The sequence below is a fragment of the Elephantulus edwardii genome, unplaced genomic scaffold (assembly GCF_000299155.1).
Source record: "Elephantulus edwardii isolate Elephantulus edwardi_28Jun2011 unplaced genomic scaffold, EleEdw1.0 scaffold00077, whole genome shotgun sequence".
Taxonomy (NCBI): domain Eukaryota; kingdom Metazoa; phylum Chordata; class Mammalia; order Macroscelidea; family Macroscelididae; genus Elephantulus; species Elephantulus edwardii.
In genome coordinates this window covers 2592137-2613341 of record NW_006399827.1, presented here as the reverse complement: position 1 = coordinate 2613341, position 21205 = coordinate 2592137, and the positions used below count along the sequence as shown (strand labels likewise).

At 39.1% G+C, this 21205-nt stretch overlaps 1 protein-coding gene across 1 annotated transcript in view; it reads left to right on the top strand.

Moving 5' to 3' along the window:
* The window catches only part of ANKFN1 (ankyrin-repeat and fibronectin type III domain containing 1), a 219640-nt gene that overhangs the window by 172889 nt on the left and 25546 nt on the right, over positions 1–21205 (top strand). Inside the window, exons 9-11 of the mRNA XM_006889455.1 lie at positions 6835–6934; positions 7294–7426; positions 7886–8002. Of these exons, the coding sequence (XP_006889517.1) occupies positions 6835–6934; positions 7294–7426; positions 7886–8002 (350 nt within the window). The remainder of the gene's footprint in view (positions 1–6834; positions 6935–7293; positions 7427–7885; positions 8003–21205) is intronic.

Sequence of the window (21205 nt, the reverse complement as noted above, 5' to 3'; positions counted from 1 at the left end):
CACATTTCGTTGTAGTATTTTGCTTTGTCATTCCGAGCAGCCTTTTGGAATCTTCTGTTCAGCTCTTTAGTATCTTGAATTCTTCCTTGTGCTTTGACTTCTCTACGCTCCACTGCAATCTTCAGAGTCTCTTCTGACATCCATTTTGGTCTTTTCTTCCTCTTCTTCCTCTTCTGGTTAGGTTTTTTTTGTTTTTGTTTTTGTTTTTAACAAAGCATATAGTATTAAGCCGGACTACCTAGGTTCAAATGCTGAGTTCTTACCAGCTGCATGTCCTTAAACAAGTTGTCTAATCTATCTGTGGGTCTCATTTCATTCATATGTAAAATGGAGATAATAATGATATTGTTCCTGCTATGCACCACTGAGTCATAACCAACTCATAGCTGACCCTCCAGTAGGTTTTCAGAAGCAGTCAATCCCCTGGGAGCAGATTTTCTCTATTTCCCCCACAATGCACCTGCTGGATTCAAAATGTGCCTTCAGGTTGGCCGTGAAACTCCTCACCACTAAGCCACCAGAGCTCGCTTCCTCACTCTCCCTCGTGCTCTCTCTCACACCCTTTCTCTCTCTGCACCCCTCCTCTTTCTCTCCCTCCCCCCGATAGATATAGATACATACACACATACATAACATACATTATATACTTTAATCATTGTATAATGGTTTAATGACTTAAATAAAGCTTAGTTCTAAGAAGCAAATCTAATCATTCTCCATTTTCTGCCTCCCCGGGCAATTTCTTTCAACTCCTTTAGCCAATTAAAAAAATAAAAATCTCTATCTCTAAATAGAATGCTTATATTTCTGCCTCTTCATTTTCTTTCAAAGTATTATCCAAGGAAGATGATAATTATTCTCTTTGTTACCACTCTGACCTCTTATATACCCACACAATTCCTTATCCTCCACACCCTCATAAAAGCTTGTAATTTTTTTAAGATGAATATTATTCACATTATAATGTTTATGTAAATTATATGATTATTTTAATTTCTTGAATAATTTTGCGTTTTCCCTGTAGTTAATAATCATCTCTATTGTGTGTCTCCTTGCTCTTCCTTGTGATTCTAACTAATTAGAGAACAGCAGTATTCCCCAATTGCATAATCAGATATAGTTGCTTTAATTTCAACTTCGTCTTCTTAAAGACACCTTCTCACAGTGTTTTCTCAACTGCTCCAGACCAAAAAGCTGTTGTTAGAATGGCGCAAATGAACACTGCACAGTTTAAAACCAGGAAGGGTGCGTGTCATGGTTGTATCTCTTCTCCACACTTATTCAATCCGTATTCTGAGCAAATAATTCATGAAGCTGGACCCCATGAAGCGAAATGTGGCACCAGGATCAGAGGAAGACTCATCATTAACCTGAGTTATACAGGTGACATAATCTTGCTTGCTGAAAGTGAAAACGATAAGAAACACTTGTTGCAGATCAAGGACTACAGCCTTCAGTATGGATTACATCTCAGCATCAAGAATACAAAGGTCCTCACCACAGGACCAAAAATATGGAGAAAGTATCAAAGCTGTCAATTATTTCATCTTGCTTGGATCAACAATCAACACCCTTGGTACTAGCAGTTAGGAAATAAGGAGACATATTTCATTGAGCAAGTCCATGGACAGAGATCCCTCCAAAATGCCAAAGAGCAATGATGTCAGTATGAATACTAAGGTGCACCAGATTCAGGCCACGGTCTTCTCTGCTATCACTTGCTATGCATCGGAGAGAGCTGGACAATGAATAAGCACTCCAGAAAAATAAGAGATGCCTTTGAGTTGTGGTGCTGGAGAAGGATAATGAATTATCCCACGGATTGCCAAAAGTACAAACGGATACATCTTGAAGTGCAGCCAGAGTGCTCTTTGGAGGCAAAGATAGTGAAACTTCGTCACTCATCCTCTAGATATGAAGTTACTCCTTAGAAAGATACAGCACACATGGAACGGTGGAGGGTCAGCGAAGGAAAGGAATACTAATGAGGTGGACTGACATGGGACTTCAGCAATGGGCTCTAGTGAGTCAGAAATTATTAAGTTGGCAAAGAGAGGGCAAAGTTCAAGTCAGTTGTACTCAACTCCACAGCATCTAACAAAAAGCCCACATGCCTGGTACACAACTGCAATCATGAGATCGCCTTTAGCTACTACACTGAGAACTCTTCTTACCACTCTTCAATATTAGGTTTCTTTTGTGGGTTAGTTCCCCCACCCCCACCCCCAATCCCTCATCATCTCTCTTGGGTTAATCTGTTCTTTTTGGCACATCCTTTCCTGAGGGATTTCAAAGTTGTCTAGGCTGTAGAGAGTTGTATCGGTAATCCAGAGGCCATGACTCCCTAGTGGTCTGAATCCAACAGCAGATGAGAGGGAAAAGATGGTAAATCTCCTCCCCTGACATTTACAGCCTCAGAAACACACTGGAGGGTCAGCTATGCATTGGTTCTGACTCCATGGTAGTCAGTTGGAGTTTGTTTTGGTTTGGTTTGAGGGCTTTTTGGTGTGTTTTGGGGTTTTTTTGGGTGTGTTTGGGTTTGTGGTTTTGTTTGGCTTTGTTTTGTTTTTCATTTATACTAAGCACTAATTTTTGGACACTTTAAGTGTCTAACAACAACAATAATATTTCTCCTACTCGACATTTATTTAAAAATTTGGCCAAATCTAGAATTCTCCATTCCAGTCATTTCTCTGAAGGCATTGTTTCACTGTCCTCCGTCAATGCTGAAAAGCCTCCAGGATTCTACTTCCAGAGATTTCAAATGAAAATGATTTTGGCTTTCCTCTCTGGAAAGCTTCGGGTGCTCTTTTTGTCCTTAGTAGTGTAACATTTCACTGTGATGGGCATCAGCGTGGCTCTGTTTCTGTCAGTCATAGACATTTCCTTCTTCTCCCCTCCCCTCTCCTAACAGTTATTGTAGGTCTGTTTCTGTCAATCATAGAGATTTTTTCTTCTCTCCTCCCCTCTCCTAACCGTTGTCTTTTTGCTCTATTTTCTTGGAGATTTTCTCAACTTTTCCAAGTCTTTGATTGTGATATTCAATATTTATAACATATGTTTCATTTTCAAAGGTCTTTTTGATCTTTGAATGTTTTCTTTTATGGGTCTCTATCCTTTTGCGTACAGACCTCTATTCTTTTGGTGGCTCAGTGGTAGGGAATTACATTGTCACCAGCTGCTCCACAGGTCAAAGAAGGACAGTCTCCTCCTGTGTGACTCACTGTCCTTGAAAACCTGCTGGGAGGTTAATTATGGATCAGTTCTGGCTCAATGATGCATAATAACAATACAATAATATCATCATTTTATCACAGAGTTCTGGTAGCCTAGTGGATAGGGAACTGTGCTGCCAACACAAAGGTTGGTGGTTCAAATCCACTAGTTGTTCCTTGGAGGAGAAGATGATAAATTTCCTCCAGTGTGATTTACAGCCTCTGAAAACCTGATAGAGGGTCAGCTATGAATTGACCTATCAAAGACATATCACAATAACATTCTTTTGTCAAAAAAACACAGTATGATCGCTTGACGCTGAGCATATTAATGAAAGACTGTATTTTCATTTCCTATTTCCTGTTATCCTTGTAGTCTTTCTTTTCTGTAAGTTGCTCTTTTACTTACTTGGTTTTTGCTCCTGTTTATCACACTTGGTGCTTTTTCTCAGCCTCCTAACGATCCCTGTATATTTGCTCAAATTTAAAAGAAGAGCTTTATATTGCTGTTGGGAAGCTCTGAGCACAGTGTTGATGTTGTCATTGTTGGGTGTCATCAGGTCAGCTCATATTCATATTAATTCCATGTACAACTGAATGGAAGCCCACCTGACCCTTCCCTCTCCTTACAATCACTGCTGTGCTAATGCCCCTTGCTACATTCACTATGCCAGTCCATCTGAGAGGAAGCTGAGTCTTTCTATTCTTCACTGACCCCTCTACCCTTCAAAGCATGGTCTCCTTTTCCAGATATTAGACTCTTCAGAAACATGCTCAAAGTCTACAAGATTAAGTTTCAACATCTTCCTTTCCAAGGAGCACTCCTACTGTACTACTTTGAGACAAACTTGTTTATTCTTTTATATATTCATCAACACACAATTCAATTATGTCAGCTCTTCAGTCTTCCTTACTCTGCGTCCAACTTCCACGTGCATACAAGGCAATTAAAAATAGCATGACTTGGAATAGACATACCTTATCTATAACCACTTTAAGTAGATCTCTGATAACAGATGTGCCCAATGCAATAAGTCTATTCATTTTTTTGACTGCTGCTTCCAGGTGTGCTAATTATTGATTTAAGAAAATCTGAAATATCTGATGAATTTTACTCTTTTCTCTATTTATCATGATGTTGCTTATTGGTCCAGTTGCAAATTTTTTGTTTTCTTCATGTTGAGGAATAATCAATATTGAAAGCTATAGTCTTTCATTTTCTTTAAAAAGTGCTTCAAGTTGTTGGTGGTCATGGTGGTGGCGATGGTGCTGCCATCGAGTCAGTCGCAACTCCTAGTGACCCTGTGAACAACAGATCTCAATCCTGTGCCGTCCTCATCGTCTCTGGCATACGTGAGCCCATAGCTGCAGTCTCTATGTCAATCCATCTATAGAATAGCTTCCTCTCTTTCACTGACCCTCAAGCATTATTGTCCCTTTTCAAAGAATAGCCCCTTCCAACAACATACTCAAAGTGTGTGAGACAAAGCTCCAACATTTTTATCTCTGAGAATCACTCTGGCTGCACTTTCTGAAAGACTTATCAGTTTATTCTTTTGGCAGTCCATGGGATATTCAATACTCTTCTCCAACTCCATTGCTCCTCAGTATTTTGGAGAAATCCCTGACAGCGGACTTCCCCACATCAATGTCTTTTGATTGCTTGACTGCTGGTACCAAGGCTGTTGACTGTGAATACTGGTAAAATGAAATCATTGAAAATTTCAATCTTTTCTCCATATATCATGATGTTGACTACAGTCCCAGCAGTGAGGACTTTAGTCTTCTTGTTGTTGAGTTAGAATCCATATTGAAAGTTGTATTTCTTGATCTTCTGCAACAAGTGCTTCAAATCCTCCTCACTTTCAGCAAACAAAGTTGTGTCATCTGCATAATACAGTTTGCTGGTGAGTCATCCTCTAATCCTGATGCCACATGCAAGTTGTTGTTGTTGTTATTGTTATTATTGTTGTGTACTACTGAGTCACATTTGATTCCTTGCGACACTATGGACAACAGTCCTGGAACATACTCTGTCCTGTGCCAACTTTATTGTCTCCAACACACCTACCTTCATTACCCTAGTAACTATATCAATCCATCTCATCGATGGTCTTCCTCTCTTTCTTCATCCCTCCACCCTTCCAAGCATGATGTCCCTCTCCAAGGACTGGTCCCTCCTTGCAACATGCCCAAAGTATGTCAGACGAAGCCTCAGAGTCCTTGCCTCCAAGGAACAGGCTGGCTTCACCCTCTCTAGGACGAACTTGTTTGTTCTCCTGGAAGTCCATGGTGTATTCAACACTCTTCTCCAGCACCACAGCTCAAAGGCATTAATTCTCTTTCTAACATACCTAGGGTTCTTCTTCTTTAGATTGACTTTAGGATGACCTTGCTCACTAGAAAGCCTCCAGTGTCAAATTTTAGGTGTTTCTCATAGGCCAGTCAGACAGAATCTACGGAAAAATTTCTTCCAGCCTATCCTAAATTGTACATGTTCTAAGATCCCAAAAGGGAAACATTATGTATGTAAAAGAATTTAACCTATAACAAACCCACCCCTATACTTGGTAGATCCCACTCTAGGTACTAGCTTTCTTCTGGACTGGAGGAAGAGTGATTTCCAATTATGTTTGTTTTTCTGGAAAGGGATCAGAGAAAGAGAGAAAGACCTTCCACAAGATGGACCAACACAGTGACTGTACCAATGGGCTTGAGCATATCAAAGATCGTGAGGATGAAGCAGAATAGCATAAGGTTCAGATCTGTTAAGTCATCTTCAAGTCACAGGAACCTAACAATAATATCCACAAAGAACTCTGGTAACATAGTCCAAAATGAGTTACTCTGCTAATCAGAAGACAATGTCTTTAGTGGTTCAAATTTGGCAATAGTTCTGCAGGAGAAAGACAGGCAATCTCCTTCCATGCAATTTCCAGCCTTCCCAAACCTCACTGAAGGGTCAGCTAAGAGTCAGTTCCAACTTAGTGGCAATGAGTGAATGAGTAGCTTGCATATAGAAGGGTCCCACAAAATAGTTGTTCATGAATGAATGAATGAATGTCTTAATTTTTAATACACTAGGTTTATTATCTTGGTCAATCTATCTAACCTCAGTCTTAGTTTTTTCCTTCAGAATAATGAGAACTATAATCATATCTATCCTTATAACTGTTTTTAAACCAACATATACAGTGTGCCAGGGGGCAAAGTAATAGAATAATAGAAGTGATTAAAATGAATTGGTTACAGGATATTGGTGGGGCTTATTCTTTTTTACTATGCTCCATATTTTTTGTAATGTGTTTTACTAATTTAATAAGAAAAAAGTAATGGAATATAGAAAGTATAAACAAAAGAACTATGTTGTTTCCCTTACAGTTACAAGTATGTCACATCACAGACTTTTTTGAAGAGTTGTACATTAATTAAGCTAACCACTGACCTCTCAAAGTATAAGAGCTTCTTTTAGAAATAGATGAGCTCAATATCTACAAGAAACTAAGGAAAAGTGGAGGACAAGGACGGTGGTTGAAGGAAGGCAGGAAGATGGAAGACAAGGATTCTATTCTGCCAGGTGGAATTTACACTGTATTTTTTTTATCTTTCTGTATTCCAGAAAGTTCAAAGCTACAAACTACAGGTCGTAAGCAGTCAGTATCAAGAAGCCTGAAACATCTTTTCCATTCATCAAACAAGTTTGTGAAGACCTTAAAACGGTAGGTCCTAAGTAACTTCCAGGAATCCTAAATTTTTCAATGATGAACAGATTTGTAGTTATAGGTAGAAATGTCTTTTGTTATCAAGACATTAGAACTCACTTTTTTCATCAGAATTTGAATAAGATAGTATTCTCAGAGTTTGAGCCAGTGAACATGGTATTCTTAGTAGCAATCATTAATGTTCATAGATGTATTTAAAATAATCTTTTGCTATGTTGCAAAATGTTTTCTGTTTGCTTGGTTTTTTAATCCACTACCCCATCTCACCCCACCCTCGTTCCTCAAGACACAAGTGGTATTTGTTAAGAGGACATTGTTAAGGATACTCTTCTTATTTTCTTGCTTCTTCTTTTTAGAGGACTCTACATAGCCGTTATATTTTATTACAAAGACAATATGTTAGTCACCAACGAAGATCAAATACCAATTGTTGAAATAGATGACTCGCACACCAGTTCTATTACACAAGACTTTCTGTGGTTCACAAAGGTAGTGATTTTTAATTTTCATTTTTACCATTTCGCACTTGTTAACTAAGTCTCTAAAAGTTTTATTTATGTCTGTCATGATCAAAGTATTAGGGTGAGAGTAAATTATCTCAAAAGTGCCTTTCAGTCCTAATATGACCTATGCCATTAAAAACTGCAAAGTCGTATCTACAGTACATTTTCAAAGCAGAGAAGCTTGCATCCTGTCAGATTGTGTCTCCACTCTCCTGAATTATGGGATCGTTTGGCAAAGACTAAAATGTAGATCTGACTGTTTCATTAGCATTCAGATCTTTTTCCAATTGGACAGAGATCAAAAAGTTGTTTTGCCTGTATCTGAAAATGGACTGGAGAACAAACATCAAGGGTCAGATTTCCTTCTCCCTGCTTTGCTTTGATGCCACAGCCTAAATCATGCACTGACGTGGATGATGATATGACCTTGTGACTTCTTTTGCAGCTGTCTTGTATGTGGGAAGATATAAGGTGGTTGCGGCAAAGCGTTCCTATCTCCATGTCCTCATCCACAGTACTGCAGACTCGGCAGAAGATGCTCGCAGCAACAGCTCAGCTGCAGGTGAGGGATCACCCTTCTAAAATTCCCTCAATCACTTCTGGTCAATCCCATTGGCCACCTGGAGAGAAAAATAATTGCTCCTTTCTTATTGTCAATCCTGACACTCAGGAAGGCTTCTTGACTAGTTTGAGCAGCATGCCTGCTCCTATAAGGTCTTTGAAAAATCATGAAAGGGGTACATGGGTCTCTCCCTTGAGGATCCTAGGAGAGACTCCTAAAAACAGAATGAGGAGACCTGAGATCTAGATTTTATATGAATCAGAAAAATTTTTTTTCTTATGTAGCCTTATATAGTCAAGTGATTTTTTTTAATTTATTATTAATTTCAATGAAAATTTACAGAAACTTCGGGTTTCCATGCATTCATTATTGCACTTTTGTCCCCCTCTCAACCCTCCCCCCAGTACATTACCCTCTTGGAAAAGTAAAAGAAAAATTCTTTCATTGTTTTACAAACCCTCCCCCAGGTCTACTCCACTATGCAGCCTTCGCTCTGGACTCCTGTCATGACAAAAATACCTAATCACATATCGCTTTTAAACAGTTTTCTCCCTCATCTGTTTCAAAGCAGTATACATTATTTATTCCATCTTTCTCAGTCTCCCTCCGACCCTGAGGTCAGTCCTGTTTTACAACAGTGTCACCATGCAGTATTCGTCCTTTTGTGACTGAGATATTTCACTCAGGATAATGTCCTCCAGGGTCACCCATTTTGAATACTATTACATGAGTTCCTTGTTTTTCAGTGCAGCATAGTATTCCATTGTGTGAATATACCACAGCTTCTCTAATCATTTGTTTGCTGATGGGCACTTAGGTTGTTTCCAACTCCTTTGAACAAAGCTGTGGTAAACATGGGTGTGCATATATCTGCTTGGATGAATCAGAAAATTTATGTCCATTTTCTTGGCCTCAGTTTCATAACTTTAAAAAAAAAAGAGGAATTTATTGGTGTTATTGAACTGTACATGTGAAAAATGTTGATTTGCAAACTGTATTCTCCCTATTTTCACAATTTGTTACAAAGAATGAAGGGCTTTGTGAGGTTGCTGAGGCTTTATTAGGGCTAGATGATCAACCTTAATAAAATTTTCAATTCCATAAACATAAATTTGCATGATGCGGCTCTATACAGCCTGTATTTAGTCAGACTATACCAGGCAAAGTTGTTTGTGTGTGTGTGTGTGTGTGTGTGTGTTAGTGATAAGGAATTGTGCTACCAATGCAAAACAATTGGTGAGCACTTTCAATCTACCAGCGGCTCCATGAAAGAAAGGTGAGCAGTAACTCCCATGATTTACTGCTTCTGAAAACCCACTAGAGAGTCAGCATTGGATCACTCCCAATTTTACATTGCACAACAAAAACAAGAACAAAATCTACATATATTATATATAGAGAGAAACTATATTATGTTCCTGCCTCACCTTCTAAATAGAAGCACTTCATTTCTTGAAGCTCTGAATCATAATTGTATTCCTTGTAATACTAATTAGGTGTTGTTATTATTTAGTCTCGATTCTGAAAGGTAACGTGTGCTATATGCCATTACACAGGTGGTTTCTTGCTTTGTGACCTCAATAGCCTCTGAGGTTTTATCAACATTTCACCTCACTATTGACTACAGAATCTTCTCCATCAACTCAAGAAGTCTTGAACACAGGCCCTGGTGACTATGCTACTGTAAACCAAACTTCCCTTTCATCGCTGACCTACATGCACTGGATCAAGCCTCTGCACCTCAACAGCTCTTTCATTAGTATTAAGTTCATTTCCAGGTGACCTCTTGATTCCTGTAATATCTTCTTTCCCAGTAGGCTCCTCATTTAGTGGACCACAATGCATCAGTCTGCCACAAGTCCCAGCTTGCCAGAAGTATTTTTATAAGTTTTCTGAAGAAATCTCAGGGAAATTACTGGTGTTAATTTGCTTTAAATTCTGATAGGATTCACTGGTATATTACATCAGTGAAGAAATAGGGTTCTATATTTCTCTTGGTAGCTAAGAAAATAAGCTGGAAAAAATTTTTAATAAAATTTTTATTTTATACTGTTGTTCTATGCCGTCGAGTCACCTGCAACTTCATAGCGACCCTATGTACAATAGCCATAAACCCTGCTCTATCCTGTGCCAATCTCACTGTCTCCAACACACCTACCCCTATTACCCCAGTCACTGAATCAATCTACCTCATAGAGGATCTTCCTCTCCTGTGCTGTCCCTCCACCTTCCCAAGCATGACATCCCTCTCCAAGGACTGGTCCCACCTTGTAACATGTCCAAAGCACGTCACACAAAGATTCAGAATCCTTGCGTCCAAGGAGCAGCCTGGTTTAACCCTGTCTAGGATGAACTGCTCATTCTCTTAACAGTCCATAGTATATTCAATACTCTTCTCCAACACCACAGCTCAAAGGCATCAATTCTCTTTCTATCATCCCTAGTCATTGCCCAGCTCTCTTATGCATAGCAAGTGACTGCAAAAACCATGGCCTGCATCAGGCGCACCTTAGTCTCCAGAGTGACATCATTGCTCTTGTGTTTTGGAGAGGTCTCTAACACCAGACTTTCCAACCGCAATACATCTTTTAATTCCCTGGCTGCTGGTGCCAAGAATGTTGATTGTGGAGCTAAGGGGGGGAAAAAAGAAATCTGTTAACAATCTCAATCTCTCCACCCTCTATCACGATGCTGCCAATTGGCCTAGTGGTGAGAATCTTTGTTTTCTTGATGTTGAACCTCAATCTATATTGAAGGCTGCAGTCCTTGACCTTCTGCAGCAACAGCTTCAGGTCCTCCTCAGTTTCAGCAAGCAGGGTTGTGTCATCTGCATAACGTAGATTGTTGATGAATCTTCCTCCAATTCTGATACCACATTTCCCCTCATACAGCCCAGCCTCCCGGATAATCTGTTCTGCATATAGATTGAAAAGGTATGGAGACAGGACACATCCCTATAATCCTCTCCAGTCCCTCCCAAGTTACATAGCAATTTGCAAAATCATTGCTCCTGTGTGCTGTGTAGTATTCCATCATGTGAATGAACCATAATTTCTCAATCCATTCCATTATGGTTAGACATCTGGGCTGTTTCCATGTTCTTGTGGTGCTATGAACATTGCTGTATAAGTCTCCGATTGTGTCTCAGTTCTCATTTTCTCAGGGTATATTCCAAGCAGTGGAATAGCTGGGTCTCATGGAATTTCAACATTCAGCTTTCTAAGTAAATGCCAAATTGCCTCCCAGAGTGGTTGTACCATTTTACCAACACTGTGTAAGAATTCCCATCTCTACATCCTCTGCAGCATTTATTACTTGTTCCTTTGCTGTTAAACTTTGTCACTGCTATTGGGGTTGACATGGTATCTCATTGTGGTTTTGATTTGCTTCTCTCTTCTTGTCAATGATTTTGAGCATTTCTTCATGTTTCTGTTGGCCATCCAAATATCGTCCTCTGTGAAAATCTTTCCATGTCTTTTGTGCGTTTTGTAATTGTGTGATCGGTCATTTTTCTTGTGGCGGCCCTGTAGGATTCTGTAAACTATTGATATGAGACCCTTACCTGAAATTATATTGCCAAATGTTTTTAAGCTGGGAAATTTTTTATCATGGATTCAATCTAATAATTTAATAGTTTTATTGATCTTGTTTGTCACGTGTGTATAGAAAACTTTTGTAAGAGTACATCCATTTCATCTAGGTTATCTAATTTATTGGCATACAGTTATCCATGTCATTTGCTTATAATCCTTTTTTAATTTTTTTTTTCTTAGACTAGTAGTAGACTAGCAGCTCTGGTGGCCTAGTGGCAAGAAACTGCACTGCAATCCTGAAAGCACGCAGTCTGAGGCCACCAGCTGCTCTGTGGGAGAAGGATGGGCAGTGTCCTCCTGTATGGTTAATTGTCTGTGAAAACCTGCCAGAGGGTCAGCTATGGGTCAGTTCCGACTTGACAGCACACAATAACAACAACAACAGACTAGTAGTAATTTCCTCACTTTCATTTCTGAATATTAGTTATTTATATGCTTTTGCTTTTTTCCTTGTCAGTCAGATCTGTTGATTTTACTGATGTTTTCAATAAACCAGGGTTGTTTTATTGTTGTTGTTTAATTTATTTTGTGATTCTCCCTATTGAAATTAGACAGCCTGGTAATAATCCAAATAAATTACATGAGAAATTTAAAGAGGTGAGACCATGAAAATAATGTTTATGGAATCTTAAAAAGGAGATTCCATTGAGAAGAATGAGGAATCCCAGAATACTTAATTGTATGCATGTGAAACCTACATAGATCAAGACGCTCTTGTATGAAGAGACAAGGGAACACTGCATAGTTTAAAATCAGGAAAGTTGTGCTTCAAGATAGAAACTTTTCTCCATACCTATTAAGTCTGTATGATGAGCAAGTAATTTAAGGAACTGAACTATATGAAGAAAAATGTGGGAGGGAAAGAATAAGAATGTGGCATTAGGATTGGTAGAAGAATCATCAATAACCTGCATTATGCAGAAGTTACAACTGGCTTACAAAAGTGATGAGGACTTGAAACATTTTCTGCAGAAGATCTTTGATTATAGCTTTCAAAACAGATTACACATCAACAAGAAAACAAAAATCTTCACCACTAGACCAATAGAGCATCATGATAAAGAGAGAAAAGTTTGAAGCTGTCAGCAATTTCATTTTACATCAATCCACAATCAACACCTATGGTAGCAGCAGTTAAAAAAGAAAAAAAAGAGAGAGAAAAGAAAAGAAAAGAGAGATGACTGGAAGACTTCCACATAATACAGAAAGCCATGGAGTCACAGCCATCCACTTTAGCAGCTGGCCAGCCATTTCCCAAAGCTTCCAAGGGGAAGCCTCCTAGCAAGGCTACCTGTAAGTACAAGCTTTTATCTAGATCAAAGGTGCCAAGACCAATGAAGAATAGAGCCTAAGGGAAACTGAAGAAAAAACCCTACCCAAAAGCCCTCCACCCATCCCAGAGAGGCAAAGAAGCCCAAAGAGCAGACTACTACTACAAGTTTAACAAAAAGGTAAAGGTGAAGCAGTCCAAGGAGCACCAAATAGGAGCAGCCACATCCATCAGATGTTCTCCATCTGAAAACATCCGGTGAGCCGTTAGAGCAGGGGCACGGGCTCCAACTTCTAGCCCTCTGCTTGGTGGGGGGCCACCCATCTACGCTGACTCTGGGGTCCAACAGTGGGATGGTTTCACATAAAACAAGACATGGTGGAGAAGCAAATCAAAAGATGTGCTGCATTGGGAAATCTGCTGTCAAGAAACTCTCCAAAATGCTAAGATAGCAATAATGTCCGTTTAAACAGTAAAGTTCACCTAACCCAAGCCATGGTCTATCAGTTACTTCCTATGCGCCTGAAATTTAGACAGAAAATAAAGATGACAAAAGAAAAATCAATGCCTTTCACGTCTAGTTTCCCATACAAATGAGATAAATGAAATTATCAGAGTTTCTAAAAATGCATCTTCTTATCAAAGTGACATCCCTGCTCTTTCTAAATCTTAACCTTTTGCAGCAGATCGGCCCAATGCCTTACATAATTTCATTTATTGACTGCTGCTTCCATGTACATTATTTGTGGATTATAATAAAATTGAATCGTTTCTTTGTGTACCATAAGTTGATCATTGATCCAGTTTTGAAGATTTTCCTTTATGTTGTGGTGTAATCTATAGTGAAGGCTACAGTCTGTGATCTATAGCACTATGTGCTTCAAGTCCACAAGCAAGGTGTGTTATTTGCATATCACAAGTTGTTAATGATTTTTCATTTAATCTTGAAGCCATGCTCTTTGTCATACAGTAAAACTAATCCGACTATTTGCTTAACATAGAAATAGAATACGTACAGTGCAAGACTAAATCTCACTCTCTCACATGCATGTGTGCACACACAAAAAGAAATTGATGCCTTTGTATTGTGGTGTTGTAGAAGAGTGATGAATATTCCATAATGCCATAGATTTTCAAAGGAACAAAAAAGACTATCTTGAAGAAAATGTAGGCTGGATGCTCTTTAGTGGCAGGGAAAGTGAAACTTCATCTCATATATCTTCAGCATGTTGTCAGGAGGCACCAGTCACTGGGAAAAGACATGCTGGAAAAGGTGGAGCATGAGAGAAAGAGAGGAATACCCTCAATACAATGAATTGACTCGGTAAGAGGATCAGTGGGCTCTACTATATCAGAGATTATTAGGATGACACAGGATAAGCCAAGGTTTAGATTTGTTGTTCAGAGTCACTATGGGTCTCAGTTGATTTAATGGCACAACAAAAAAGGGGATTGGTCCATTCTGCCTTCCTGCCAAGCTTAAAGAGTGCCAATCTAAGAGGCAGAAAAAGGGACCTCAGTACCACCAAGAAGAACAGTTCTTTGAACCCAGGGTCCTTGCACTAAAACCCTCCTAAACTTGGGAGACAGAAAGAAAGAGAGCTGTAACTCTGGAGAAAAGCCAACACCATAAAAAGTGATGACACAGAAATGACTGAAGCATAAACATGAGAGCCGTGTGAGAGGGGCCAGTGGACCTTCCAACTCACATGGTGAGGCAGCTGCAGTGGATGTGCTGACCCACAGGAGGAAAACAGCTGGGCTCTTTCAGACAGGAGGCTTATGGGAAGAGTAGGGTGCTTCTAGGATGTTGGCAGGACTAAAGAGCTAGTAACACTTGCCTGCGCATGGCTAAAGAACCAGAGGTGTGAGACCAAGGGAGAGGCCAGTCTACAGGAATGACCACGAAGCTGCCCTGTGCAAAGAACAGTATCCTGAAGAACTGTATCATTTCTGATTTTAAATGATAATCTGTACTTCTCCTAATAAACTTCTGTGAACATGGTCTATGAATTCTGTGTGACCAATGCAATGATTTTTCGAACAGAGCAGAGAAGCAGAGAGCACTGAAAGAAGGAAAGCTGGTGTCAGAATTGGTAAAAAAGACTGGAAAATGAAGTATGTGTGGCTTCATCTCATATGAATCAGCTTTATGCTCATTCCATACCCTCTCTGAGGTTAAAAAGGTTCTGATGACATGACGACTACTACTACTGTTAACTAATACCATTTTACACTGTTGTTTGTTATTGTGTACCGTCAAGTCAGAACCAACCCATAACTGACCTTTTTATGGGTTTTCAGAGGCAGTTAATCACAAGAGGAGACTGCCCATCCTTTTCCCACAGGGCATTTGGTGGATTCGAATCTTGTGCCTTCAGGATTGCAGCATAGCTTCTTGCCACATTATTCATTCATAATGCATATATTGGTCCACTTTATGGTGTCTCTGAAGTCTGTTATGCTCTTTTCCTTTTTCTTTCTTCTTTTCTGCTTTTGCTTCTCAGGCTCAACAATTTCAAATATAAAACTTCTAGTTCACTGATTCTTTTATCTGACAGTTTAAATATGCTGCTGAATGCTTCAATGAATTTTTCATTTCCATTATTGTTCTTTTTAATTAATTCCAGTATTTCTAATTGTTTCCTTTTTAAATTTTCTATTTCTTTACTGATGTTTCATTTCCCCATATAATTGTCATAATTTCATACTAATATTTGTCTGTGTTTTCCTTTAGTTCTTTGTTCATATTTAATGCTTCTTAAAGGCTTTGTCATATAATAAGTTCACTAGCTATGTTTTCTCCATTTCTGTAACTTTGTTCTGATTTTTTTAATGTGCTAACCTTTCTGGTTTCTTGCTGACCTCAAACCTGGACATCTGACTATTTTATTGTAAAGTGGGATGTCAAATTTCTCCCTAGCTTTTGGAGTTGTTTGTTTGTTTGTTTGTTTATTCTTGAAGGCTATAGTAATCCATGAATTTAAGACTGTTCCTTTTTTTTTTACAAGGATTGCCTTACTAGACACACCTGGATGCCAAAGACTGTTTCTTAGCTTGTGTTTAGTCTGTGTTTTGACAGAGATTTCCTTGAATTCCAGAGGAAAATAAAAATAATTTCTCTTAGTCTTTAAAAACTCTGTGTCAAGGCACTTCTTCAACACTTAGCCAGGTTTATGGTGGGCCTAGAGATCAACCTAAGTTGAAAGCAAGGCATCTTGTCAAGAAATTTCTGACCATGTGCCTAACTTTGAGCATGTGTGTGTGGCTTTCTCAGTTCTCACATTTTGAGAAATCTTTATTTCTGAAAAAGTCGCTCTTCCTAACCTTTATTTCTATACTATTATTCTGGGTCTTAGTGGCTTTAGCCCTAAGTAGCAACACATAGTCGTGGCCCTAGTTTACTGCCTGCTTCCAGCTGTCCCTCTGCTCTACCCAAGTTCTAAAACAAGCCAAACTAAGGCAAGAATCTTGCTTCAGTCCTTCAGGCTGTTCCCAGACAGGATAGGACAGACACACACAATAAATTGTTTATAATGTCTGCTCTGGTTCAGCTAAAACCAGAAATCATACTCTCTCTCTCGGAGTACAGTCTGCTGCTGCCGCTTTAAGACAGTCACATTAAGTCAGGAAGGGAATATGGCATAGTTAGTAAGAAAATCAAAGCCTTTCTTCTGTTCTAAAGCCACTTTCTCTTAATTCGGTGTTCACTGAGCTGCTATAATCCTTTGACTGGTTTCCAGAGTTTCAACACAACTGGTCCTGCCAAATCTTGCTCATTTTTATGGTTCTTTTTTTTCTTTGTTGCAAAAGTGGGTGTGAATGAAGAAATAGGAGGGCATAACTGCTTATGCTGCCATCTTGCTTTGGCATCCCAAGAGACACATTTAAATGCTCTTCTCAAACGGACATCTCAGCAGCATTTGAGACATTTGGACCCACCCCGTATTTTAGTCTATCCTGTCCTGTGACTTCCATGCTACCACATTGATCTTGATTTTCTCTCCAACTTTCTCGCTCATCTTTTCAGTCCTCTTTACGCTCTCACATGCTGTTTCTTAAGCTTAGAATCCTCTTCTTTCACTACATTGTCCTGTTAATGCTTATATCCTCAGGTCTTAGCTTACTTTTTACATATTTTCAAGGAGCCATCCTCTGATCCCCCGATTAAGTTAATCACTCTCATAGCATACTGTATTTTACCTTGAGTATTATAGTCACAATCCTTTTAGTTAATTATTCATAGAATGATTTGCTTAGTGACTCACTAGGCTGTGAGTTAGAGAGTTCAGGAAATGTCTATGTGTTAGGTACCACTTATATCAGCACTTACATTCCTGGTACCTGATAGAATCTGCAAGCATTGCTCAAATGTGTAAGTGCATTTGTCAGTTCAACACCATTCACTCCAAAGATTACAGATAATCAACTACCGCTAACCAAAAGGAAAGCAGATTATAGAAATGTGACTCATGCAATAGATGCCTGCCTCATCTCCCTCCAGCCTGACCACAGCCTAGTGATGATAGCAGGGTGACTAACGCCAGGTGAAGATCAATATATGGGTTATTCCTTATAGTGTTCCTGTGGGACCTCCTTTACCTCATATTCCTTACATGAAGAGTCATTTCCATATTATTTTTTTATTTTCTTCTCAGAGAGGACTAATTAGGGTCTAATTCCCAGATTATTTTCTGAACTTTAAAACAACAATTTTAAAAGCATGTGTGGTTTGGTTTTTGTTTTTGTGTTTGTGGGAATTTTTTGTGGGTTTTTTGTTTGTTTATTGTTGTGTGGTTGTTGTTTTTTTTTTGAGGGGAAGAAACTTTTTTCAGAAGAGGAAAAAACCAAATTTGGGGAATATAATAGACCAATACGATGACCAATCCAACTTTTTTATTGTTGTCAAAGGAAAGAAAAAGTGTTATATTTAAGTTGCCCTGCCAACTCAAAGGCACAAAGTTTGAACTGATGACCTGTCCTTGGGGAAAAAAATGGACACGCTCTTCGTGGGCTATTTACTGCCTCAGAAAACCCGCTGAAGGGTCAGCTATGAGTCAGTTTCAACTTAATGATACATTAAAACAACATCAGTAATGCATAAATTCTGTTTTATTTATCTTTGGCATATCATTTCACTCACTTGTCCAGTCACATTACCACTGTCACATTACCATATTATTCCAATTATATCAAAAGTCTCTAGAATTGTCCTCCTGCTAATACTTTCCAGTTTATTCTCCACATTTTTGTCAGAGTAAAAATCTAAAAGGATCTGTATCAGTCTCTGCCTTATTATATATATACTCTTTCAGCAGGGACTCAGACATTTTTGTCACACAATCTTCCTCCCTTTCTTATCACAGTGAAAACCAACAGCTGTACTATTTGTGCCTTCTTTTCTAATTTCTGCTTTATATATTATGTAATATACTAGAAAGGAGCCCTAGCAGCGTAGTATAGAATGTGTTATGCACCAAACCAAAAAGTGCCAATCACAGAGTCAGCAACTTGAATCTATCAGTTACTTCACAGGAGAAAGATGCACCATTTCCTCTTATAAAGATTTACAGCCTTAGAAACCCATTAGAGGATCACCATAAGTCAGAACCAACTTGAGGCAGTGGGTATAATATTAAAAAAGTACAAAGTTGCTAGCTGAAAGTCCTGTTGTTTGAACGCACTAGTCACTCGATGGTAAGAACATTCAGCCATGTCCTTCTATAAATATTTATAGCCTTGGGAACCCTATGGGGCATTTCCACTCCATCCTAAAGAGCTGCTATGAGTAGAAATCACCTTCATAGCAGTGAGATTTTTGTTTGGCTGGGGTTTTGATTTTGTTTGTTTTTTAATTGAAGCTCAACATCAAGAAAACAAAGATTCTCACCACTGGGCCGATTGGCAGCATCATGATAGATGGTGAAGAGATTGAGATTGTTAACAGCTACAGTTTGCTTGGCTCCACAAACAATACTCTTGATATCAGCAGTCAGGAAATTCAAAGATTAATTGCATTGAGAAAATCTACTGTCAGACACTTCTCCAAAGTACTGAATGAAGAGCAATGATGTCAGTCTGGAGACCAAGATGCACCTGATCCAGGCCATAGTCATTGCAATTACTTCCTATGCATCAGAAAGCTGGACAATAATTAGGGATGACAAAAGGAGAATTGATGCCTTTGAGTTTTGGTGTTGGAGAAGAGTATTGAATATACCATGGATGCCAGAAGAACAAACAGGTTCATCCTAGAGAGGGTGAGACCAGGCTACTCCTTGAGGGCAAAGATTCTGCAGCTTCATCTGACATACTTTGGACATGTTGAAAGGTGAGACCAGTCTTTGGAGAGGGACATCACACTTGGGAGGGTGAAGGGACAGTGCAAGAGAGGAAGACTCTTGATGAAATGGATTGCTTTCAGTGAGTGGGGTAATGAGAGTAGGTGTGTCAGAGACAATTAGATCAATACAGGATAAGCAAGGGTTAGGGCTGTTGTATTGAGGGTCATTATGAGTCACAGGAGACTCGATGGCACATGACAGTAACAACATATATTATGTATGGAGTTCTGGCGGTTTAATGGTAAGGAGCTGTGTTCCCAACTCAAAGGCAAGCCAGTTGACTCTGTGAGCTATTCTGCAAGAGAAAGATGGGCAGTCTCTTCCCGAGAGATGTACTGTTTCTGAAAACCCACTGGAGGATCAGCTACGGGTCAGTTCTGACCTGACGGAACCCAACAACAATATATTATGTAGTCTCAAAAGCTCATTGCCATAAAGTTAGCATCAACTCATGGCTGACACTCCACTGAGTTTCTGAGGTGATAAACTTCATTGGAGAAGATGAACCATCTATATCACCCAGAGCCACTGATAGATTAACAATTCCCCACAAACTGTGAGACTGATATATTACTATAATAAGTAGTAGTAGCAGTTGTTTTTGTTGTTATGTGCTGCCGAGTAGCCTGAGACTCATAGAGACCCTATGTACGATAGCTCTGAACCCTGCCCTATCCTGAGCCAATCTCGACGCCTCCGATAGATCCAATCCCACTTCTCCAGTCACTGAGTCAATCCATCTCATTAATATGTAGTAAGTAATGTAATAAAATGACTCTTCACTTATTTAACAGACTCTGTGCTGGGCACTATGATAAGATTTATTTATCATTTGTATTAGTTGATCTTCACCACAGGGAGCTCTGGTGGTCTATTGGATAAGGAGTTGTGCTACTGATCTAAAGGCATATGGGTTTTAATCCATCACCTGCTCGGCAGAAGAAAGATGGGCAATTTCCTCCCCTATGATTTACTGCCTCTGAAAACCTACTGGAGGGTCAGCTATGAGTTCCATGTTAAATACACATAACAACAACAACAATCTTCATCACAACCTAATGAAAAAGAACTATTATTGATATTAACCAAGTAGATGCTAAAACTGATAACTGTTGTTGTTATGTGCCATCAAGTGACCTTCAACTCATAGCGATCCTATGTAAAACAGCCTTAAACCCTGCCCTATCCTGTGCAAATCTCACTGTCTCTGACACACCTAACCCCATTATCCCAGTCACTCAATCAGTCCACCCCATAAAGGGTCTTCCTCTCCTGTGCTGTCCCTCCACCCTCCCAAGCATGATGTCCCTCTCCAAGGACTGGTCCCTCCTTGTAACATGTCCAAAGGATGTCAGATGAAGCTTCAGAAAACTGATGACTAGAAGGTTAAATAATTTGCTCAAGGTCACAGTGGAAGCATTAATTTTTCCCAATACATTTTCATCTTAGTCTGTTTTAATTGAAAAAGCAAACATAGATATTAAGCAGAAGAAAATATTCACATTGTAGTAAAAAATGTATGAGTGTGTTTCATCTCAATTACAGCCTATTCTGGAAAAGTGGCATTATATTTTCCTTAAAAGAAAGTGTAACCAAAAAAAAAAAGGTGTAGAATTATTTAATTAATTAAAATTGCTTAACTAACAAAAAAGATAAGTATTTCCCAGGATTTGGAAAAAACAACCAAAAAATCACAAATGTAATAAAAATTAAGGTGAATGTGCATTCTGCAGATGACACAGCCTTGCTTGCTGAAAGTGAAAAGGACTTTAAGGACTTGTTGCACAAGGTCAAGGATTGCAGCCTTCGGCATGGATTACATCTCAGTGTCAAGAAAACAAAGATTCTTCCCACTGGACTGATAGGCAACATCATGATGGAGAGGAGATTGAAACTGTCAACAGCTTCAATTTGCTTGGATCCACAATTAACACCCAATTAACCAGCAGTCAGAAAATAAGAATATGCATTGCACTGGGAAAATCTGCAGTTAGAG